This window comes from Herpailurus yagouaroundi, unplaced genomic scaffold (genome assembly GCF_014898765.1).
Source record: "Herpailurus yagouaroundi ecotype Mexico unplaced genomic scaffold, PumYag 28, whole genome shotgun sequence".
NCBI classification, from domain to species: Eukaryota; Metazoa; Chordata; class Mammalia; order Carnivora; family Felidae; genus Herpailurus; species Herpailurus yagouaroundi.
This window is the reverse complement of record NW_024412376.1, coordinates 157,065,658-157,091,239: the sequence shown is the minus strand read 5'-3', so window position 1 is coordinate 157,091,239 and position 25,582 is coordinate 157,065,658. Positions and strand designations below refer to the sequence as shown.

At 43.8% G+C, this 25,582-nt stretch overlaps 1 protein-coding gene across 2 annotated transcripts in view; it reads left to right on the top strand.

Moving 5' to 3' along the window:
- The window catches only part of CD38 (CD38 molecule), a 57,254-nt gene that overhangs the window by 15,861 nt on the left and 15,811 nt on the right, over nucleotides 1–25,582 (top strand). For both annotated transcript variants that reach the window (XM_040487526.1, XM_040487531.1), the window contains exon 2: nucleotides 23,026–23,155. In XM_040487526.1, coding sequence (XP_040343460.1) covers nucleotides 23,026–23,155 — 130 coding nt within the window. The remainder of the gene's footprint in view (nucleotides 1–23,025; nucleotides 23,156–25,582) is intronic.

Below are 25,582 nucleotides of genomic sequence, written 5' to 3'. Positions count from 1 at the left end.
CTTTCCCTTTTCTTCTTCTGGAACTCCTATGATATGGATATTATTTCACTTCATTGAGTCACTTAGGTTTCTAATTCTCCCCTAGTGGTCTAGTAATTTCCAACCCATCTTTTTTTTCAGCTTCATAATTTTTCATAATTTTATCTTCTATTTCACCTATTCTCCCCTCTGCTTCTTCCATCCTTGCTGTCACTGCATCTAGTTTATTTTGCATCTCATTTATAGCATTTCTTAATTCATCGTGACTATTTCTTAGGTCCTTAATCTCTACAGCGATAGAGTCTCTGCTGTCTTCTATGCTTTTTTCAATCCCAGCTATTAGTCTTGTGACTATTATTCTAAATCCTTGATCAGATAAATTGTTCATATCTGTGTTGAGCAATTCTCTGGCTGTTATTTCTTCCTGGAATTTCTTTTGGGAATTCTTCCACTTCATCACTTTGGCTAGTTTTTGTCTTCTATGTGTTTTAATAGCTTGTTATATGTCCTGCACCTGCAAATACTACTATATTAAAAAGGGGTCATACACTGTCCAGAGCCTGGCACTTTAGGAAATGTTTTTAGAGTGTGTTGTGTGCACTCTGTTGCATTTTTTGTTGGTTTATCTCACTGCTTGTAGTGGTGGATTGGTCCAGGTGTGTTTTGACTTGTTCATTAAAGTAACCCTGGAAAAAAGGAAAAAGAGGAGGGGAAGGAATAAGCCTTATCTTATACAAAGAGAGAAATGACAGGGGCAGAGAAAAAAAAAAAGATCAGGCAGAGAATCAAAGAAACTATAGGGCTTAATCCAGAGAGAGAGAAAGAGAGGAAAATAAAGAAGAAGGAGATACAGAAAAGGTGTAAAGAGGATAGAATAAAAGTGCCTGATTAAACAAAGAAACACCGAAACAGAGAAAGAAAGACAGAAGACGAAACAATAACAACAAAAAAACAGACAGACCTACAAAACCACAGGACAGTTGTCTGTTGGTGCCTTGGAACTGGTGGCTGTGCTGGTCTGGAGGAGGGGCCCTCTGGTTCCGTCAGTGTCAATCTCACTCTGGTCGATAAGCAGTTAGCAGACCTGCAGGGGCAGGGTTTGGTGTAAGTGGTCCCACCTCCACTGGAGGCTGTTGTCCTGCTCCCTGAAGTCCCACCTTGTTGGTGATGGGAAGAAAAATGGTGACAGTCTCTCCTCCCTGGACTGAGTGTCTCAAACCATGCTGCTCAGGCAGCCTTCACAGAGTAGCCCAGGCAGGCTGGCTCACCCTGCTCCACAGTCTCCTGCAGCTCCTAGGTGCTTTGCTTGGATTCAGACCCCTATGTCTTAAGGTATCCTCCCCAGCCCGTGTCTAGGGTGGTGCCACTCTGCCCAGCTGACAAAGGGCCTCTGGCTGGTGCCTGCGGGGTCTTTTGTCCATGTGTGGGCAATAAACCCTCTTCCCACAATAGTCAAGGGAGGGACTGCTCTCTCCCAGTGTGTCCTTGAGATCACTGCAGAGCCTGTGGCCGGCTCCCCTCCCACTCAGGTGCACACACACAGCCAGCTCTGGTCTGGAACAAGTTGTGCACCCCTGAAAACTCTGACCTTTAGCTCCTAAGGCTGTTTGCAAGGTAGAAACTGGCTCTGTCCGTATTTTTCGTCCCCCCATCTGTGGTCCAGAGAGGTTTTCTCTTGTCCAAATACAATCCCACACTTACACAGCCTCTCTTTCTCTTCCATTTTTCTCTCCACTAAAGGGGATATTCCCCTCCATGCCTATGCTGCTCCTTTTATCTCTCCCAATACACAAACACACAACTCTGTCCTGCCAACCTGTCTCTGTACGTCTGTGGGGATGTTTCTGTCACTCTGGAGCCTGGATTCCTGGTGTTCCAACTGTTCTGGCCTCAATACTGCTGTGTTTGAGGGATGAGGGAAATTCCAATCTTCCTACTTCTCCGCCAGCTTGACCCACTGCTTATACCACATCTTTATCCATTCATCAGTCGATGAACATTTGGGGTCTCTCCCTAGTTTGGCTCTTGTTGATAAAGCCGCTATAAACATCGAGGTGCATGTGCTCCTTCGAATCTGTATTTTTGTATCCTTTGGGTAAATACCCAATAGTGCAATTGCTGGGTCATATTGTAGTTCTATTTTTAGTTTCTTGAGGAATTTCCATACTGTTCTCCAGAATAGCTGCACCAGTTCACATTCCCTGGGTCTTTTGTCCTTGTGGGGGCAATACACCCTCTTCCCACGATACTCGAGGAAGGGACTGCTCTCTCCCAGGGTGCCCCTGAGATCACTGCAGAGCCTGTGGCGGCTCCCCTCCTGCTCAGGTGCGAAAGTTGGTTCTTTTTAAACTTTATCAGAATCGTGTCAGAAAAGTCTCGGGATGCACATCCTGTGGTTGGGGAAATGGAGCCTGAGAAAGGTTAAATAATTTGGCTCACTCTACAGTCAGAACAGGCTGGGTAATTTGTGGGTCCCAGTGCAAAATGAAAACGCAAGGCTCATTGTTCAAAAAGCCAGAGAAACCTCTTACTTTCTTCTGAGGTCTTGTCACACAGGTCAGATGGTTTTTACTTGCTATTTAATGTTGAGATCCTTGGACACTGGGATCCTTGCAGGGACAAAGCTGACCCTCCTAGGTACCTGGGGCCACACTCTACAATTCACCTGATCCTTAGCCTCCTGCACTCATGCTCCTGCGGGGGGTGGAGGGTGGCAGCTGGAGAACCTTCCCTCCCTTGGGAGGTGAGAAAACAGTAAGAGGTCTGAACAAAGCTTCAAGCCCCTGGTTCAGGCTTCAGTTGCCCATTGGCCTTCTCCTACAAGACACAAAGCAATGACAAAATTATTGAGAATTTCTAGACAGCAACTGCAGAGCATTAAACTCCAAGTGTGGGAACTTTCTGAATCCAGGGCCCCATGTGACTGCTTTGGTCAGATGCCCACGAAGTCGGTTTTGTAGTTAGTACATGGCAGGGTGGGGATTGAAAGTTGTCTTCTTTCCATACTTGGGATCATCAGACCCACCAGACTGATGGAAAAACTGAGACATGGAATGATTCTTCTAAGGACCAGGGCTGGTAAGTGGGAGAGCTGGTTTTTGAACTAACTGCACAGCCTGCAGCCATTGTATCCTACAACTTCCAAAAGACTGTGTTCTCAGCACATCTCAGGGCCTGAGGCAGCCCATTCCTAACATAGGAGCATTTGTGTAGTCTCCCGATGGAGGCATCTGTTATTTTGTCTGTCTCAAAGGTGAGTCATGAGGCCTCAGTGTGAGGTCCTTGGGCTCCCCCTTTTAGGGAAGCAAGGTCCCAGAGCCCAGAGCATTGTCGTACTGTACTTACGGATCTCTGCAGGTAAAGCAGCAGAATGCCGTGTCCTGCCTGGTGGCCAGAACATTTTCTTTGTGGCTTATCTCTCCTCTTGAACCATCACCTCCTAGAGCTGGGTCAGGAAAGATGGTAGTGTATGCTCTGCTCTCCTAATCCTGTGCCTGTGGAAGACACTGCTGAGTGATCCCGGCACACCGGGTGAGCCTGGCCCAGCGTCAAAACTGTCTACACAGCGTGCCACATAGATGCCTACAGTTGGCTGGAGTTGGCCAGAAAGATACATTCCAAGAGATCTATTCATCATTCTGTGTCAGAATTGTGTTGCTTGTCAGCCTAAGTAGGTCAGTGTAAAGTCTTATTTATCCCACCTGGGAAGAGCCACCATCATCCCATCTGTTTTCAGTCCTAGGTGCTTAAGTTCAAGAGTGACTAACAAGTGAGTTGATCCTGAAGTGGGGGCAGCAGGAGAAGAAGCTGGATAAAGAAGTTTGAGGGCCTGGGGCTGCTTGGCTTGAAGAAATCTGATGTGACAGAGTATGGGTGACCTGGGGGTCTCTTTTGGTTGAAGAATAGTCTCAATGCCAAGGGATCAGGCGTGTGTTGTGTTGCTCTCTCTGTAAGGCAGAATCAGAGCCTCAAATAGCAAAAAGTCAGGAATAACAGCCAACATTTGCACAGCTCCTCACGACTGGAATTCATGTGTCAGGGTAGAAGTTTCAGCAAGTTAAGAGCACGCCTTTCATTAATAGAAGCAACGCATGCCAAAGATTTATTTGCTCATTTATGAAGAAATCAGTAAAATGATAACGTCAGTTCAAAGAACACCTTGGGGGCACTAAGTATTTATACATATTTGAAGTAGAATATTAGATAGGTTAGGCACAAAACTGGTTAATGCTCTACAAGTTAATTAAAAGCCATAACCTTTGGGATGTATCTTTTCTATCAGACAAAAATTATTTGCATCTTTAGCCAACAGGATGTATATTGTTACCATCTAACTTCATAAGCTTTGATAGTGAATAAAAATAACAAAGATACATTCTGCTAGATAATTAAATAACTGTCGGGGAAAACCTATCAAACAATGCCCTGTTGACATTGAAAGGACATCCTGCCCACTCCAAATTGTAAATATTTTCATAACACATTTATCCCAAAAGTATTTCTCAAGCTCCTGTTATGTTCCAGAAACTCTTCTCAATCCTGGGGAGAGAGTAGTGAATGAAACAGATTACGCCCTTGCTCACACGGGTCTTTTATTCTAGTGGGATTGGGGTCCAGACAGTGAATAAAGCAGGAAAATATACCGTGTGGCAGATGATGGAAAATGCTATAATGTGGGCTCGGGGGTGGTGTTAGGTACAATAATAAAATAAGAAAAGCTTCACTAAAAGCTGACATTTTAGCAAAGACATGAATAAAGAGGGAGAGCAAACCCAGAAATGTCTGAGGGAGAGCCTTCTAGGCAAAAGGAAAAGGTGCAGAGGCAAGGCGAAACAGCACAAGCCCCAGTAGGATTGGAAGTTTTTGTTATAGAAGTGTTCAAAAAAAAAAAAAAAAAAAGGTAAAACTAGAAAGAACAGTAGTTAACCCCATTTACCTCATACCCATCCTTAATGAGTATCAACATTTTGCTGTCTTATTTCTTCAATCTCCTCACTTTTCTTTCCCTCTAAAGTACTTGAAAGCAAATTCCAGACTTCATGTCATTTTGTGTGTAAATACTTCAGTCTATATCGCTAACAAAAAAATAACATTTAAAAAACATAGCTGAAATGCTATTGTCATACTTGACAAAACTTGATTTTCATAGTTAAAAAAAGGTTTTTCTTTTTCCACGTACCCAATTTATGTATGGTGCAATTAAATTATATAATCAAAACAAGTAAAAACATATTTACAAGTTTGTGGGTTTATTTTTATTTTTATTTTTTAAGTAGGCTTCATGCCCAAGGTGGGGCTCAAACCTACAACCCTGAGGTCAAGAGTTGCACGCTCTACTGACTGAGCCAGGCAGGTGCTGTAAGACCAAGTTTTCTTTAGCACGAAGATGTTAAGAACAAAACGGGAAGCTGGATGAGATAAAATCAAGAATTGATTTCATGCGTGCACACGCGTGTGTGTGTGTATGTGTGTTTCGCGTGTGTATGTGTGTGTGTTTCAAAGACTCAGGGGTTTGGTAGGGGAAGAATAATTTTTTTCATGGATTTTTGTAATTGACCTCAGTGGGGAATAAGGCATCATCTTTTTCAACAAAATATCACCAGTAAATATCTACTCTGAAAGGATGGGATGATGAGAATCTTGTTTTGAAGACAAAAAAGAAAGTGAAAACTGACATCAGAAATTTCAAGAATAAATGGACTTTCTTTGTCCTTGCAATGACTTATTTTTTCCTAATTACAAAAATAAAACAAGCCTATTAGAGCATATTCAGAAACATACATAAATACAGAGAAGAATACAAAATCACTTGACCCCCAAAATGGAATTCTAAATAGTGATGAATGCCACAGTTACCAAAAAATAAAAATAAATAAATAAAAAATAAATAAAAAGGAAAGTGTCGAGCTGCTTAAATGGATGGTTTCAGAATAAGCAGTTTTACAGAGCTTATTTAAATACCTTCTATAATATGACATTTACAAAAATTGCTAAGGTCCAGTTTTCCACTTCCTAGTAGGATGTATTAAACATGATGCATCCACGTGGTAGAAAGTTATCTACATCTTTGGTCTTTGGATGCTTCGAATCAGTAAAGTCTGACTTGAAGGGACATTAGAAATTCCCCAAGGCATATATTTCTTTGGTCTCCATCCATGTTTGCCTTGATTCTGTTCAAATGTTACTTTTATTATGACTATCAAGCAAATATTATAGTTATTGTGGTGTTGGGACCTCACAGTTTATTTTTGTTTATTCTTTTTTAAAGTTTATTGATTTATTTTGAGAGAGCGAGTATATGAGCGGTGGAGAGGCAGAGAGAGAAGGAGAGAGAGAGAAAATCCCAAACAGGCTCCATACTGTCAGCACAGAGCCCAACACCGGGCTGGATCTCATGACCGTGAGATCATGACCTGAGCCGAGATCAAGAATCTGACGCTTAAGGAACTGAGTCACCCAGGAACCCCTCATAATTTAAATATTATAAAATTCATAATAAAATTTCCCTCCTCATTATTGCATCTCCTGGGAGTAAGAACTTATTGATGAATGAACTTATCCAGAGCAGTGTCAAAGTTGGCAGTAACCAAATCTCCTTGGGAATTCTTCAAGAGCAAAGAAAGACTAAAAACATACAGAAACTGAGAGATGTAAAATTTCAAAGAAGGCGTGAGACTTAGATCAAAGATGGTCGATTACATTTCATGTTTTAGCACTTCTAGATGCAATTTTTCCAAAAGGACTGTTGAACTGCCGGATAGGAACACATCCATTTACCACGACCAATAGCCTCCTTTGTATTTACCTGGCTAGTTGACGTCATCTTCCCTCTCAAGGGACATCTTTTGCTTTCTTCAATATTCCTTATTCTCACGTCAGTATCTCCTCTCGATTTGTCTTTTTTTTTTTAGGCTTAAAGAAATAATGTGTGACCGGGAAAATCAAAATACACCTCCCTTCAATTTCCCTTCTTTCTCAGAGGCAAATAGTGCTGTGTGTCTCTCTTGCATCTTTTTAGAAATGCTCTCTGGATATATACGCATTTTCCCCATATTCTCTCCCCCGCCCCCCACATTGTCCCCTCTGTGCCTCACTCTTCTGGTTTCATTTTACAGTTGTATCTTGATTATTAGTGTAGTTCTGTCTCATCCTAATGGTTACATCATATTCCAGTGTATGGATTTACCATATTTTAGATTTGTACTGATGGGCAATTGAGGTTTTTAGAAAAACACTTTTGTAATATCTTACAAACAGTGCTGCAGTAAATTCTTGTGTGACGTAGAATCTTGAAAGAGGAATCACTAAATTCAAGGCTACACCATTTTTAATTTTGAAAATAGCCAAATTTCTATGAGGCAAATCACCTCTTGAGGCAATAAAAGTTTCTGTTTTGCCATACCTGTACAATATAGGGTGTTTTCAAACTTTCTGATTTTTTTTTTATCAATTTGATAAGGGAATATGTTACTGCATTCTGATTTTAATTATTATTTATTTTGTGTTTTGCCCTGCAGAGTAAGCTCTGCTTTTTCCCGTTACCAATGTATTTTGGTAATCGTAATCATGTTGTTTTAGAGATTTATCCTTGTGGATATATGAGCTCCAATTCATTTATTTCAACTCGTGTATGAGATCCTACTGAATGACCATATCTTACATTAATTAATCTATTCTCTTATCCTCAGTTTCTGCTGGCATAAACAATGCCAGAACACAAGTCTGCTCCTGCATATGATTTCCTCCTAAGGCATTTAGCTACAGATAGAAATACTAAGCCGGGGGCGCCTGGGTGGCTCAGTCGGTTAAGCGTCCAACTTCGGCTCAGGTCACGATCTCGCGGTCCGTGAGTTCGAGCCCCGCGTAGGGCTGTGTGCTGCCGGCTCAGAGCCTGGAGCCTCTTTCGAATTTTGTGTCTCCCTCTCTCTCTGACCCTCGCGCGTTCATGCTCTGTCTCTCTCTGTCTCAAAAATAAATAAACGTTAAAAAAAAAAATACGAAGCCATGGCGTATGCCATCTTCCCCTTTATCGAGTGTATTAGTTTGCTAGGACTGCAGTAAGGAAGAACCGCTAGCTGAGTGGCTTAACAAATGTATTGTCTCACATTTCTGGAGCCAGAAATCTGAAGTCAAGGTGTCAGAAGGGATTGTTCTTTCTGAAGGCTGTGAGGAAGAATCTGTTCCATAGCTCTATCCTAGTTTCTAGAAGCCTCAGTTGTTCCTTGTCTAGTATAGGCCGTTCTCCCTGTGTCTTCACATTGTCTTTCTTCTGTGCGTGTCTCTCCCTGTGTCCAACTTGCTCCCTTTTATGAGGATCCTGGTCATATTGGACTAGGGTTCACCCCTATCATCAGCTTAACTTGAACATCTTCTAGGACCTTATTTCCAAATAAGGTCACAGTCTGAGGTCGTGGGGGGACATCTTTTGGGTGGACACAATTCATCCCATAACAGTGAGTGTACCAATTAAGATGCTTTTGGCTACAAGTAAAAGAATACTCAGATGAATGTAGTTTACTTATTTACTTATTTAAAATATTTTTTAACGTTTACTCATTTTTGAGACAGAGAGAGAGAGAGAGAGAGAGAGCACGTGCGCACACAAGCGGGGGAGGGGCAGTGAGAGAGGGAGACACAGAATCTGAAACAGGCTCCAGGCTCTGAGCTGTCAGCACAGAGCCCGACGCGGGGCTCAAACTCACGAACCGTGAGATCATGACCTGAGCCGAAGTCGACGCTTAACCCACTGAGCCCCCCAGGCGCCCCTGAAAGTAGTTTAAAACAAGAGGTTTTTACAGACACACATAACCAGCCAACCAGAAGTGATGTGGTCCTAGAGTCCAGTTCAGCTGCTCAGTGATGGACCAAGTCTTCTTATTTGCTCTCCCATCTCCCTGGGTGGCTTCTGGTCCCAAGATGGCTGCTGCAGTTCCAGCTATTATGTCTTTCCTTATAGAACGATGCCCAGGGACAGAGAACAGGAGGATGGCAAGAATGCCTCCATTTCAAGTCTCTTTTTATCAGAGAATAGCATCTTTCTCGGGAGACCTCTCTCAATTGCCTCTGTGCTGCATTTCATTAGCCAGAATAGAGCCACATGGCTTCCCAAATTGGAAAGGAGGCTTGTGAGCTCTTTGATATTTTGAATCAACGTGAGAGGAGGCATGCTTTGCCAAGAGGGAAGAAGAGTGAGGAAAATCTGTTTGGGCTGGGAACCAGCAGTGTCTGCCATATTACATACGGCCAGACTGGTCTCCACATTTGTGGTGTCACCTGACTTTCGGAAAAGTCCTTGTTGCTCCGTCCTCACCATCTCTCGGAACAATTTTGCGCATCTTTTTGTGGCTTTAGTTTTCATTTTCCTGATGACTAACACAACTGATCATCTTTTTATGCGCTTATATTGGCCGCTCTGGTTTGTGTGTGTGTGTGTGTGTGTGTGTGTGTGTGTGTGTAAAGTACCTATTTTTGTATTTTGCCTGTTTGTATGTTGAGTTGTCTGTCTCCTCTACACATTCAAGATCCTAATTTTTTGTTAGTCATGCAGATTGCAAATATGTTCTCCCAATCTGTGTCTTGACTCTTGACTTTATTAGATTCCTTGTATTGCTGATGATTTTAATGTAATCATATTTATCTTTTGTGGTTGTGCCTTTTGTACCTTATTTAAGAATTTATTTTCTCAGAGGTCACAATAAAGGTCACATGTATTCCAAAAATGTTAAACATTTGCTTTTTGCAATGAACTCTTTTATCCACTTGGAATTTGTCTTCGTGTGTGGTGTAAGGTAGGGACTTAATTTCATTTTTTGCCCACAGATGGATAGTCAGTTGTGTGAGTACTATTTATCAAACAATTCATCCTTTCCTCAGGGCTTTATAATGCCACTTCTATTTGCATTTCAGACCTGTTAGCTTGTTTCTGGGTTCTTTAATCTGTTCTATAATCTATCCCTAAACAACTACCACATTGTTTAAATCACTAATGTCTTGATATCCAGCAGGCACTGTCTGATTTCTGTTACTAGATATTAGTTTACGTTTTTTGGAAGTACTTATATAAACAGAATCATATCCTGTGTACTGTACTCCTTTGTGTCTGGCTTTTTCATGGCCTCCATGTGATGCTTTCGAAATTCATCCCTGTTGTATGTATTAATAGTCTGTTCCCTTTTATTTCTGAATAGTAGTCCACTGTGTGTTTATATACCTGAACTTGTTTATTCATTCCTCTTTTGATGAACATTTGGCTTGTATTTCACTTTGGATATTGTGAGTAAAGCTCCTATGAACAAAGTTTCTGTGTGGATATATAGTTTCGTTCTCTTGGGCAACTACCCAGAATTGAAATAGCAGAGCCACATGCTTTAGCTATTTAAGGAACTACTAAACTGTCCTACAAGGTAATTGTATAGTTTTACATGTTCACCATCAGTGTACAATTATTCTAGCTGCTACACATTCTTTTTTTTTAATCTTTATTTATTTTTGAGAGACAGAGACACAGCATGAGCAGGGGAGGGGTAGAGAGAGGGTGAGACACAGAATCCGAAGCAGCTCCAGGCTCTGAGCTGTCAGCACAGAGCCTGACGTGGGGCTCGAACTCATGAACCGTGAGATCATGACCTGAGCCGAAGCTGGCTGCTTAACCGACTGAGCCACCCAGGTGCCCCTAGTTGCTACACATTCTTACTAACACTTGATATTATCAGACTTTTACACTTTAGCCATTCTGATGCATTTGTAGTGGTATTTTTATGGTGCTTTTTAAAAAAAGTTTATTTATTTTGAGAAAGAGAGAGAGAGAGAGAGATGGTGAGCACACAACCGGGGGAGGGGCAGAGAGAGAGGGTGAGAGAGAATCCAAAGCAGGCTCTGAGCTGTTAGCACAAAGCTCAACGTGGGGCTCAATCTCATAAACTGTGAGATCACGGCCTGAGCCAAAATCAAGAGTTGGACATCTAACCAACTGAGCTACCCAGGCACCCCTTATGGCACTTTGAATTTGCATTTCCCTCATGACTAATGGTGTTGAACATTGTCTCATGGGCTTATTGAAGTATGCCTTCAAATCTCCTGCCAATCGTAAAAAAAAAGTTGGTTTTTGTTCTTACTATTGAGTTGTCAGTTTAGGTATTCTGGATGCAAGTCTTTTGTCAGATGTGTACTGAAAGTTTTTCTTTCATTTTGTGACATGCCTTTTATTCTTCTTTAATGGAGGCTTTTAAGGAATCAAGTTTTTTTTTTTTTTTTAATCTTGATAAGATCCAACTTGTTCACTTTTTCTTATATATATCTTGCCTGACTTATGATGGGGTTACATCCCAATAAACTCATCATATATTGAAAATATCGTAAGTCAAACATGCATTTACTACACCTCACCTACTGAACAGCATAGCTTAGCCTAGCCTACCTAAAGTATGCTCGGAATTCTTACATGAGCTTACAGTGGTCACAACAGAGTATCAGACTGCATACCTCTGGCCTGGGAGGAAATCAAAATGCAAAATTTGAAGTACGGTTTCTACTGAATGCATATCACTTTTGCATCAAATCGTAAGTGGAACCATCGTAAGTTGGGGACTGTATAGCTTGTGCTTTAGGTCTGTCCTCAACTCCTAGTTAATTTTGTGTAGGGTATGAAGTAAGGTAGATTTCAGTTTTCTTTCACATATGAAAATCTATTTGCTGTCGCATCATTTATCGAAAGAGCTTTCCTTTCCCCATTGAATTGCTTTGACACTTTTGCTGAAAATCAATTGATCATGCCTTAGTCTGTTTGGACAGCTATACCAGAACAGTATAAATCAGATGACTAATGAACAACAGAAATTTCTTTCTTCTTCTTCTTCTTCTTCTTCTTCTTCTTCTTCTTCTTTTTTTACTTTTTTTTTTAAGTGTATTTATTTTGAGAGAGACACAGGCAGTGTGAGTTGGGGAGGAGCAGAGAGAGAGAGGGGGAGAGAGAGAGAGAATCTGTCAGTGCAGAGCCTGATGTGGGGCTTGCACTCCCAAAACTGTTAGTTCATGACCTGAGCTGAAATCAAGAGTTGGACAACTTCACTGACTGAGCCACCCAGGTGCCCCCAGAAATTGATTTCTTACAATTCTGGAGGCTGGAAAGTCTAAGTTAAAAGGCCAGCAGTCTCAGTGTCACTGCATTTGGAATTAAAACAGCCCTTCCTTGGTGATAATTCAGACAATCAGTTCTCAGTCTTCATATTCCTTGGCTAATCAGGAGCATATGATGCAGTTCATCACTTCCACCACCTTAATACACTTTCTTCACTTGGCTCCCAGAATCACCCATTCTCCTGCCTATTGTCCTACATTCCAATCTTTATTGGGTTTTTCTCCCCACCTCTTCTGTCAGATTGCCTCAAGGCTCAATCCTTGGTCATCTTCTCTCTTTTGTATTTTGGTTGCTGATCTCAGGTAGTTTCATGGCTTTCTCTCTCCTGAACTTCAGGATCAGACACCCGTCTGTTTAGTCCACAGCCTCACTTGCACATCTAATAGAAACTTCAAGCTCAGCGTGTTTGAAACAGAACTGATCAATGCCATCTCCACCTAAACCTCTCCATCCCAGTTCATGGCAACTCCATCCTTCCAGTGTCCCAGGCTACGAACTTTGGAATTATTATCGACTCCTCATTTCTTTAACACCACACGTCTAATCCATTAGGAAATTTAAGGCTAAAGGGAATCTATCACTTCTTACCATCTCTCCTTCTACTACCCTGGTCCACATCACCACAGCTACTTGCTCACATTACTGGTCTATCTTCTTCTTTCAGACTATACTCACTGAAGCTGTCGGAGAAATCCTTTGAAACTTAAGTAATATCATGTGCTTCCTGCGCTGTGGATCCTCTATGGCTCCACAGTTCTCCATGTGTAGAAGCTCCATTCCTGACAACGGCTCTGGGAACCCCACCCAGTATGCCTTCCTTTCTGTCTGCTGCCCACCTGGCTTTCTCTGCTCCAGCCACCAGCCGTACTGGCTTCTTTGCTGTTTCTTGAACGTATCAGGCATTTCAGGCCAGATTAATGGAATTAGTGACTTCTAAGCTTTCCTGAAGATTTTTTTAAAAATATAATTTATGGTCAAGTTGGCTAATATACAGCGTATACAGTGTGCTCTTGGTTTTGGGGGTAGATTCCCATGATTCATTGCTTACATACAACACCCAGTGCTCATCTCAACAAGTGCCCTCCTCAATGCCCATCGCCCATTTTCCCCCCTCCCCCCCACCAAACCTCAGTTTGTTCTCTGTATTTAAGTGTCTCTTATGGTTTGCCTCCCTCTCTGTAACTATTTTTTCCCCTTCTCTTCCCCCATGATCTTCTGTTAAGTTTCTCAAGTTCCACATATGAGTGAAAACATATGACATCTGTCTTTCTCTGACTGACTTATCTCACTTAGCATAATACCCTTCAGTACCACCCATGTTGCTACAAATGGCAGGTTTTATTCTTTCTCATTGCTGAGTAGGATTCCATTGTATATATAAAGCACATCTTCTTTATCCATTCATCAGTTGATAGACATTTAGGCTTTTTCCATAATTTGGCTATTGAAAGTGCTGCTATAAACATTGGGGTACATATGCCCCTATGAAACAGCACTCCTGTATCCTTTAAATAAATTTCTAGTAGTGTTATCGCTGGGTCATAGGGTAGTTCTATTTTTAATTTTTTGAGGAACCTCTACACTGTTTTCCAGAGTGGTTGCACCAGTTTGCATTCCCACCAAAAGCGCAAGAGGGTTCCCGTTTCTCCACATCTCGCTAGCATCTGTTGTTTCTTGAATTGTTAATTTTATGACTAACTGTGACTGGTGCGAGGTGGTATCTCAGTGTGGTTTTGATTTGTATTTCCCTGATGATAAGTGATGTTGAGCATCTTTTCATGTGACTGTTGGCCATCTGGATGTCTTCTTGGGAAAAGTGTCTATTCATGTCTTCTGCCCATTTCTTCACTGGATTATTTATTTTTCAGGTGTTGAATTTGGTAAGTTCTTCATAGATTTTGGATACTAACCCTTTATCTGATATGTCATTTGCACATATCTTCTCCCATTCCATCAGTTGCCTTTTAGTTTTGTTGATTGTTTCCTTTGCAGTGTAGAAGGTTTTTACCTTGATGAGGTCTCAATAGTTCATTTTTGCTTTTATTTCCCTTGCCTTTGGCGTTGTGTTGAGCAAGAAATTGCTGCAGCTGAGGTCAAAGAGTTCTCCTCTGGGGTTTTGATGGTTTCCTGTCTCACATTTAGGTCTTTCATCCATTTTGAGTTTATTTTTGTGTATGGTGTAAGCAAGTGGTCCAACTTCATTCTGCATGCTGCTGCCCGGTTCTCCCAGCACCATTTGCTAAAGAGACTGTCTTTTTTCCATTGGATACTCTTTCCTGAAGAGTTTTTTAAGTAAGCTCTATGCCCAACGTGGGACCTGATCTCCTGACTCCAAGATCAAGAATCCACATACTGAGCCAGCGGGGAGCCCCAAGAGTCTTCGTCTGTCTTAACACCCTACTTGCAGAATTCTGACTTCCTCAGGGAATCTTGCTGGTTGCTCTCTTTGCCCACAAGGTGGCAATCTTTGCCTTCAATTCAGGCTCCCTCAGTCTCAAATTAAAGAATTAACCACTGAGTTAACGGGCTCTCATGTTTCCTTTGGGCCAAGACAATGTTCCCTACAGGACTTCACGGCAGGAAAAGTTACAGAATGAGTGTAACTACCCCTTGAGATCTAAGTGTTTTTAGGGATGAGGATTTTAGGCTGTGAGAGCTTTCTTGGGGGAGCAACATATTAAGTGGTTGATGTTGCTTTATTGGCGGGGACTTTGAAATAGAACCATTATTTGTGGGAAGGGTGACAGCATATCCTGAGAGGTGACAGCACCAAGTTAGGAAGTGTGAAGTAGGCTGACAACATACAGATTTAATCATGAAATGTACTTGGTTTTCACCTTGTGTAAGACTTTAACTCTCTGCCCACCCCCTGTACCCTATTGGCTTTATCCCATCACTTGGGAAACAAGTGTCTATTCTGGTCTGTACCTTTGCATGAGATCTAGGGAAAGGACAGCCCCTCTGGGGTCTTCGGTCCTCATTTCTGTTAGGAACAACTTCACCTCCTATGGGGGGCAGCATTGTTCAGAGAAAGAGTGGAGTTTGGAATGTCAGATAGGTCTGCCCCTTGCTAATTGTTGGGCTTTGGTCTTGTTGCTAAACTCTGAGCTTCAGTAGCTCTAATGATAGGAACTTCCCCACAGGGCTAGTGTGAGATTTAAATAGTATGAGTTAAGGAGTAAGCACAGTGCCTGGCACATGGGGAGCACTCTGTGGTGGTCATACACTTTTCCTTCTTCCTTCGAGTGCTCCCTCCTGCCTCTGGGCTCCTGGAGACAACTGCCAGGGTAGGTCAGAAGTAGGGAGAAAGGGGGAGAAGCCAACAAGAAGGGTCGACTCATGGGGGATAGGGCAACTGAGGAACCATCTGGGGTCTGCTGGAAGGAATAGAGTAGTAGGAAGGGGGAGGACGTGCCACTGACCTTGAATCCTAAGGAGGCAGGCAGAGAAATACTGTCATGGCTAAGACATCAGCTCAGCCTGCAGACTTTCTTACTAACAAATCGAGTCTTCCAGAAGCTGCTTTTGGAGCTTCTGCCAAGCATAAACACTGATTAAGGCATGCTGGTATTCACAGGCCCTCTGATTCTTGAATATCCTTCTCAAGATTAGAGGTTACTGTCATTGTCCCTCAGCCCAAGACCACCAGGAACACAGGGCAGTTGAACAAGATGGGCTTCATCTCTCTTTCCAAGAGTGAGCCCTAGTACGAGGGCCCCTGGGGCAGGGGAGGGTTCAGTGTGAGCATGTTAGAAAGGATTGATAGGATTGGGGCTTCTTTTATGAACTTTTGGGGGAAAGAGGCTGGCTTTGCCTGGATGCTGCCAGGGAGCACAGGGCAAGGGGGTCATTCTGTGACAGGGTCTGCCAGTCTGCAAGCATGAAGCAAAGCCAAAGCTGTCACTGGTAAAGAGGGAGCAGTCACTGATATTTACTACGATACAAGGGTATTTGGTCTGTGTGTGTGTGTGCATATGTGTGTGTGTGTTGTGGATATTGTCTGTTGACATCACAGTCTCAGGGTCACAGAGATGTTTGATGTCAGGTGCCCTTGAATTATGTTCAACAGGAGAACACCAGGCCAACGCAATTCTCTTTTTCATCGCCAACATCTCCATATATAACCTTGTTCTCTCTGGGTCCCCAGGAGGAAGGAACTACAGCAGCTGGGCTGTGATGGCTTGACTTAATTTTGGAAGAAGGGATGATCCTGAGGGGAAGAAAGAAGGCAAGCGAGTGGGCTAATGGTCTGGTCAACTGGACCTCCAGGTAGATAGACTAACGCCACTTGCTAGAACGAAGCGGCCTATGTCGTGAATCCCCTTAACAGGACGTCCTTGGTTAAAGATGACTTAGAGAAAATTGATTCATCATCTGTGAGGCGTGATTCCCTGGAAAGTCATGTAAGCAGTGGAACTCTCTGGGTAATAAAATGGAGATATTGCATCCTTTTAATCCTTCTCGTTGTGTAACGAACCCTACAGAACCCAAAAGCTCACTTCATGGTGTTATCCATGATTCTGGGCCAGAAAGCATGTGTCTCATGCAGGAAGGCAGGCAGGACACCAGGGGCGATATAGGACGTGGCATCCCTCCCTCCCTTCCTTTGACTGAGCCTCTCAATGACTTGTCTCCTTGATATGATTCATCAAGTCTGACTCTGAGTATGATCTGTGATGAGGAGTGATTTGACAACCCAGTCTTGCTTGAGGATGCAAGAAAGTCTTTAAAGGGGAGACAGTTCCACTGGAGAAAGTCTGTGGCCCTAACCCCTACCCCTCCTCATATATCACATCACTGGGCCTTGAGTGGTGGGGCCAGGGCATCTTGCCTGATTACATGCTATTGTTTTTAACAGGATGAGGGATAGAAAAGACACTTTGTAGCTAGCAGACGTGAGGGAGGGCACAGAAATGATGGGTGGTGATGGAGTAGAGATCCCCTTCTGTCTCTGCTGGATACAGGAATTCCTAAGGTGGTATGTTTTCTTTAAACCCAAGTCCTAAGCTTCCCAAGATTCTCAAGTGTTTGGTCTAATTGTTCAGGCTACTCTAAAAGAAGATAAAAGTTTTGTTATGATCGCTATTGTAATATATGTTTATTGTAGGAAAAGTCAAAGTATAAGATGGGATGATTACAAGGCAACCTTATACTCCTCACCAGGTATAACTATTTTAAAACATGGTTTGAGGGGCACCTGGGTGGCTCAGTTGATTGAGCGTCTGACTCTTGACTTCTGCTCATGTCATGATCTCACGGTTTGTGGGTTTGAGCCCTTCATCCGGCTCTGTGCTGACAGCGCGGAGCCTGCTTGGGATGTCTGTCTCCCTCTCTCTCTGCCCCTTCCCCGCTTGCTCTCTATTTCTCTCTCTCAAAAAACAAACAAGCAAACAAACAAACATGGTTTGATTGCCGTGGTTTCTTTTTCTTTCAGTTTTAAAAAATTGGTTGTGATTTTGCTATATCTTCATTTAAAAAAATTGAACTCCCCTTCCCCCCTTTTTGGCTGGCTTGGATAATCCATTGTTAAATTTTTTTCTTTTAATGTTTATTTATTTCTGAGACAGAGAGGGACAGAGCCTGAGAGGGGGAGTGGCAGAGAGAGAGGGAGACACAGAATCCGAAGCAGGCTTCAGGCTCTGAGCTGTCAGCACAGAGCCCGACGCAGGGCCCGGCCTCGCAAACTGCGAGATCACGACCTGAGCCGAAGTCGGTCGCTCAACCGACTGAGCCACCCAGGCACCCCTTGGATAATCCATTTTTATTGTAAACCAACAATACAGAAAAATATGAGGTGAAAGTGGAAATTTGCCTTTATTTTTCTTCCAAGAGGCAACCCCAATTACCAGTTTGGTGTGCATCTTTTTCCTGTTTTCTAGAAGGTGAGGTCTCCTTTCATCACTTACCATAAAATAAACATCCCCCAAGTGATTCCAAGCTCTGCAGAAATACGTTGTTCAAAGGCTGCTTTGTTTTCCACTGAGCAGAGACACCTTTTGACGCCATTCCCTTCTGTTGGCTACACATCTCTAATCTCTGGAACCCATCAAAGGCAGCGAAGCCAGAAAGGGGGCTCATAGAAACCCCGGGCGGTTACAAATATAGATAGATTTTGCAAGCCACAACAACAGGGGAGCCCACAAAGAAACATCATTTTCAAAAAAGAAGACTGCTTAACATCTAATCAAGGAGTTTTTGTTTTTGTTGTGTGGTTTTAAATCCCGTGCCTATCCTCTGTAGTAGAGAATTAGAAAATGTTCCACTATTTATTGTGTTTTCAAGTTTTAGTGCCTTGGGCAAAAGTCACCGGTGCTTTGATTGTAATTAGTTCTGGTCTTTCTCTGCCCTCAACCATCATCTGAGTGCCTTGAGGATAGCTCTGTGCCTGGTGGGAGGCTCTCGGTAGGACCCCGGGAAGTATTTGTGGAAGGAAAGAGTGGGTGATGAAGCAGCCCAAGTGTCCACGGTGGGTAAACGGATACCCAGAATGAGGTGTAAGCCTACAGTGGATGTTGTTGAGCCTTTGAAAGGGCAGGGGATTCTGACACCTGCTACAACACGGGTAAGCTGTGAGGACATTGCGCTAAGTGAAATCAGCCAGTGATGGAAAGACAGGTACCCACAGTAGTCAAATTCACTGAGATAGAAAGTGGCAGTGCAGTTCCCCTGGGAGGAAGGGGGAAGGGGAGGCTTCTGAAAAATTCTCAGTTCTACTCTTTCCACCTTTGCCATTCTGACTTGGTTGGCCTGGAGTCGGTCTTTTCCGAAGCTCTCGGGTGATGGTCAAGTGTGGCCAGAGCTGAGAGCCACAGGACCCGATGACTTCCCACAGTCTGATCCGGGCACAGACAGCTCTTGGGAATAGCCCTGGGGCTCACAGTCTCTATCCCAGGCAGCAGGTCTGCCTGGAAGTAGCACCATTTTGGAATGGAGAGCCATTTTTAATGCAAAAAAAAAAAAAAAAAAAAAAAAAAAAGCAATTTCCAGAAATGGCTCTTATTCCTTCCATGCTGCTTCTTCAATTTTTTTATGTTGTTTTTATCTTATATTTGAGAGAGAGAGATGGACAGAATGTCAGCAGGGGAGGGGCAGAGAGACGGAGACAGAACCTGAAGCCGCCTCCAGGCTTCAATCTGTGAGCGCGGAGCCCGACGTGGGGCTCGAACCCATGAGCAGTGAGATCGTGACCTGAGGTGAAGTCAGCCGCTCAACAGACTGAGCCACCCAGGGGCCCCCCCATGCCGCCTCTTCAGTCAGATGCGCACCTCCATCTCTGTTGGACACAGACGTTCCTGAGGCCATCTGTTTCTTATAACCGGCCAATTTACTCGGAGCAGCTTGGCTTGGCTGTCATTTGATCTGATGGAACGGTGCTCTACCCAGGGGAACAAACATGAACACGGGGGATTCTTGCAAAGAAGCCACACTAATGAACTTGAGGCTCCTTTCTGCATTGACATCTATAAATGAGTACTGCAGACACCTCCCTACAGTGCCATCCCAATGCCTTTTTAATTCTATATATGTATTTATGCCGATCAAAATGGTGACTGGCACATCCAGGGTGCAATGTTTACTTTTGAGTTTAAGGATAAAAAGAAACTTCAGGGGCTCCTGGGGGGCTCAGTCACTTAAGCATCTGACTCTTGATTTCAGCTCAGGTCATGATCTCAAGGTCGTGAGATCGAGCCCCACATTGGGATCCGTGCTGAGACTCGGACCCTGCTTGGGATTTTCTCCCTCCCTCTCTCTCTGCGCCTCCCTGCGCTTGTGTTCTCTCTATCTCTCAAAATAAAGAAATAACACATTAAAAAAAAAAAAGTAGCTTCATAAAGCTTGACCCCAGACTTCTGATTGCTCCTCCTCATTTTCTGTCAGTTGTGGACACAAGGAGGCTGTGATCTCTGAGACAGAGAAAGGGAAGGCAGTTAAATCATAAACTCTTCTCACGTCTGTTTCAGTTTATGTTCTAGAACTCTGCTCCTTCTAGACAAGGAGCTCCGTTAAATTATTATCAACCTGGGGATCCTTGAGCCCAGAAGGTAGTGTCTCCTGAGCTGGGGGTCTACATACCTAAGAAACATAAAAATAATTTTAGAGGTTCGTGAGTTCTCCCGGAGGCTCCATCAAGTCTTTGGTGATTACATAACATGTTCATAAAAACATCTGGTAAACAGTGGGTTCTCGGTGCACGTTCATTTCTCTTTCCTGCCAGATTTTTTTTTTTTTTTTGTAGTGGAAAATTCTCTTGCTCTTCATCTCAGGGAGACATCTCTCCCCCTCCAGCCTTTGTCTGCCTCAAGTTCTGCAGATGTTGGTAGAAGAATTGTATGAGGGAGTTGGAATCCGGAACAGGACATTTTTGAGAAGGCCGCTGAATTAAATTAATGGAAGTAAAACATGATCCCCCAAAGTGACATAGCCACCAAACACTTTTTCTCTAAACTTGCCATGATGGTGCCCCATACATTTTGATTGACATCGAAGTACATAATGCAATAACCTGTTTTCTTTGAAATGTGCAGTGTATGGAGGAAGCCAGATGGATAATGGTTTCCTGGCCCAGCTTTGGAAGGCAAGCCATGAGGCAGTTGAAATGTCCTGCGCAGACTGGGGAGTAGAGGGATCTCGGCTCGAAGGAGCCCTCCATGAAGCCTGCAGGTGTTGTGTGTGAGCTCATCGAATTCTCTCGAAGCTCCCATGAGTGAAGTGATATTACCTCCCTTTCACAGATGGGGAAACTGAGGCTGGAGCGCTTTTCTAGCCGGCCTTCCAAGGCGATGCTGTCGTAGGGTGGTGGGAGCCTGACCTTCAGGGTCACACAGACTTGGGACCTGTCCCGGCTTTCCCACTCACTCATCCGGTGACCTCCGACCGGTTCTATAACTTTGCAGCCTTCGAGTTTCCTCATCAGTAAAATGGGACAACGGTAGGATCTCCCTGTGACCAAGGCCCTTTCTTCTCTAGAACCGAAGTAGTGATTTTAGGTCTGCAATGGCCGTCAAGGTGAAAGATTGCGCTTCTCACCTTCCTTTGCAGCTAGGTGCGGCCTGTGATAACATCTTAGCAAATGAGATGACAGCAAATAGAACATCTTCTAAGAGCCTGTCCTTAAGAAGCAGCCCCCGTGCCCACTGCTGCTTTTCCCTCCTCTTCCTTCTTTCTCTTCCTCTTTCTTTTCCTTAATCTTTCCTGTTGGCTGGAATGTAGTCATGATGGCTGGAACCGAAGTAGTCGTTTCGGACTGAGCAGATGCGTCTCTGATATGTGCAATGTCGTAGAAATCCCAGAGACTGGCCTTGAGCTTGAGATATGAGCAAGAAATAAAATTCTCTGTTGCGTCCCTGCAGTTTTAGGTCTTACTAAGTTGAATCAAATACTGATACATTTGCTCAGAGAAATGATAGGAGATTAGATGAGATATGTATGTGCAACATATATTAAGCCCCCAATAAATGCTACCTTTTGTTGTTATTGTTTATTACTGCTACTGCTACGAAATCATTATTATGATTATTGCCTCAGCCCACCCAGCTACCGGATGACTGATCTGGAATCCTGTACTGTGGCTTTTGCATATCAGAGCCATTACATTTTACAGGCTGATTCTCACTACGAGTGGAAGATCAAGCAGACAATCATATTGCCTGCGGACAAGGGGATGGGCAGTACTGTTACCCTCCGGGTTGGGTTTGCACCCTAATCTGACCCCAAGGGGCCGGGTGTTCTCACCCTCCCAGGTGCAGGACCTACTAACTCTGTGTGCCCTTCCGGGCCCTGCGAGGATGAGCCCCATTCCTAAGTTGGCCCAGGAGTTACATGGGCCACGCCTGCCTCTATGGGCTGCAGATGACTGCTCACAGCCAGCAAGGTCTGAGCAAGGGGCCCGAAAAGAAAGACAGGAAATATTACTGCTGATGTTGAGTGAACCTTTATTCTGTACTGGGCAGTGTTCCGAAAGGATTTACCATGTGTTTTATTTAAGCCCTCAAAGGTTAGGGTTTATCCCGATCGTGATACCTGAGCGCTCCCAGGGGAAACCCACCTCTTCGTCCCGAGGAAATGATGGGTTTCTGTGCACCTGCTAACAGGAACACAAGGGATTCCAGCTACTGTCTTCTTAGCCCCTCTCTGCCCCCATCCCTCCTCCCTCCGCTCTTCCCCACCCCCCTGCCTCCTCATGGTTGGGGGCTGTCTAGAGGGGACGAGGAGTCTGAATTCTATTTCAGAGACTTCTATCTTTAGGGCCAGCTCAGAATTTTCTAGTGGTGGCTCAAAAAAAAAAAAAAAAAAAAAAGTCAGATGAGACCACTCTCATGCTTAAAATGATCCAATGGCTTGCCAGTAATTAGAGTAAAATTTGAAATCCGTTCTCTGGTCCAAAAGACCTAAGTGATCTACCGCCTGATTATTTTTCTGACCTGATTTCTTACCACTCTTTTCCTTATTCCTTTCCGTGGCAGCTATGCTGTGTGCTTCAGGGCCTTTGTCCTTGTAGTAGCCTCTGTCTGGAATGTTCTCCTTCTCATCATTCAGTCTTAGCTTAAATGATCTCTCAGGGACACCTGTCCTGACCAGCCTCCCTAACCTGGTCATTGTATTCTGCTGTCCCCCTGCCCCCCTCTCCGCCCCCTTGATTTTCTGAATACTTGGAATAGTCCGTACTGATTTTGTTAACTTATTTGCTTGTTTGATTACTATCTGTGTCTCTAACCGGAGAAGCAGCTCTGGGAGAGGCAGGGACGTTGCAGGGTGGGGAGGATAACCGTCATCTCTTAAAAAATGCTGCCCGGATGTGCGTGAAGTTCTAGGCATGCAGCCCGTGCTTCGTAGATGACACGCACCCAGGTAATTATGTTCAACACCTCACCTTTCATGTTTTGTTTTGTTTTCCGTGTTTTATCTCACAGACATAAAGATTGCCAAAAGATAGGGAAGGCATTCACAAATGCGTTTCTTTCTAAGGATCCTTGCAGCAGCACGGAACAGGACTATCAGCCACTGATGGAACTGACGAATCAGACTGTGCCTTGTGACAAGGTAACGGGATAGAGTTAATGATTTTTTTCAAAGTTTATTTATTTATTTATTTATTTATTTATTTATTTAGAGAACCAGCAGGGGAGGGCCGGGGGGGGGGGTACAGAGGATCTGAGGTGGGCTCTGTGCTGACAGCCCCTGATGTGGGGCCCAGACTCATGAACTGTGAGATGATGACTCAAAGTCAGATGCTTAACTGACTGAGCCACCCAGTCAGCCAACTGACTGAGGCACCCCGAATTATTGATTTTTAAAACTGAGGATAAAAAAGGGTGCCTGGGTGGCTCAGTCAGTTAAACATCCAACTCTCGATCTCAGCTCAGGTCGTGATCTCAGGGTTCATGAGCTTGAGCCCCGCATCAGGCTCTGTGCTGTCAGCTTGGGATTCTCTCACTTCCTCTCTCTCTCTGCTCCTTACTTGTGCGTGCGCTCTTTATCTCAAAATAAATAAACTGAAAAAAAAAAACAAAACAAAAAACAAAACAAAACAAAAAACAGGGGGTGCCTGGGTGGCTCAGTTGGTTAAGCGTCCAACTTTGGCTCAGGTCACGATCTCGCGGTTTGTGAGTTCGAGCCCTGCGTCGGGCTCTGTGCTGACAGCTTGCTCAGAGCCTGGAGCCTGCTCCGGATTCTGTCTCCCTTTCTCTCTGCCTCTGCCCTGCTCACATTCTGTCTCTGTCTCTCTCAAAAATAAATAAACATTAAAAAAAAAACCAACAAAACAAAACAGGATAAAAGCCAAAGGAAGAGACTACAGGACCAAATTTTGGCCAGGATGAGGGAGGAGAAAAATCTGGAGGTTAGGGTGTATGCGTGGTTGGCCGAGATGGCGTCTGTGGAGATTTTGCGGCACCTGGATATCATCTGGATTTGGGACATCTGAGGAAGAAAATTAAGAGAGAACCAGGGACAGGGAAAGAGGAAGGAGACGTGACCAAAAATCAGGCAAAGCAAACCTATGGGAAACCCAACCAACCCAAACAAAAAGGACCCAACTTTATATAACTGCGAAACTCTCCCTTGACCTCTGATGATGATGATGATAATTCATAGCCACCCTGCAGAATAAACAAGAGTCAACACCTCCCATTTTACTGGTGAGAATACTGAGACTTGGTGAGGTTAGGCGGTCAGTGACTGCTCACGTTTGGTGGCCTTGAAAGTGACCAGTTGAAATGTTGGTAGCCTGGGATTTGGAGCCAGAGGGGCCTGGGGTTTATACATAGACTGTACTGGAACAAGTGTGGAATGGCGTACATCTTTCCTCAAGTCAGCATTTAAGGTGAAAATTCAGTGCACCCCAAATCATCTTTGTGTAGCCTCCGAGCCAGGCACCGATTATAGCCTCTCATCCACTCGGTGGAGAGCTAGGGTTATTCCAGAGAACCAGCCAGGTGCACCGACACGGGGCCCCGTACAGAAGAGCTGCTTGGCAAATAACCCCAAGGATCCCTAACTCGGCAACAGACCCGGGACTAAGCACTTTTTATTTGCAATTGTCTCATTTCATCTCACATCTCGGGTTCCTTACAGTCACTATCGATACCATTTTACAGATGCGGAAAGTGAGGCTTAGTGATGCTCTGGCTGCCCAGGGTCAGGCAGCTGTAAGTAGTGACGCTGGTTTCACAGGGCACGTGCCTCTGGGGCCCACGCTTCAAACCACGCCCTCCTATCCGGAAGGAGTAGAGGGGCACCTGGGTGGCTCAGTAGGTTGAGCCTCGGACTCTGGATTTTGGCTCAGGTCATGATTGCATGATCCATGAGATAGAGCCCGAGTTGGGTTCTGTGCTGACAGTGTGGAGTCTGCTTGTGATTCTCTCTCTCTCTCTCTCTCTCTCTCTCTCCCTCTCTCTCTCTCTCTGCCTCTCACCCCCTCACAAAATAAAGAGATAAACTTAAAAATAAAAAAGAAGGTGCCATTTGCAACTATGTGGATGGAACTGGAGGGTGTGATGCTAAGTGAAATTAGTCAGAGAAAGACAAATATCATAGCACTTCACTCATATGAGGACTTTAAGATACAAAACAGATGAACATAAGGGAAGGGAAGCAAAAAGAATAGAGAAACAAGGAGGGAGACAAAAGCATTAAGAGATTCTTAAATATGGAGAACAAATAGAGTGTTACTGGAGGGGTTGTGGGAGGGGGGAGGGGCTGAATGTGTTAAGGGCATTAAGGAATCTACTCCTGAAATCATTGTTGCACTGTATGCTAACTAACTCGGATGTAAATTAAAAAAAAAAAAAAAAAGTAAAAAGTAAAAAAAATTAATTTAAAACTAAAAAAAAAAAAAGGAATAGATCCATGGGCTGAAGATTGTTCTGGTATTTGACCTTTACAAGGGACCCTAAAAAAATTTACCGTATTTGTTCTTTCCTTTCTCTCCTTTTTCTTTGTGGGAATAGGAAAGATTTGGGGAAGGAA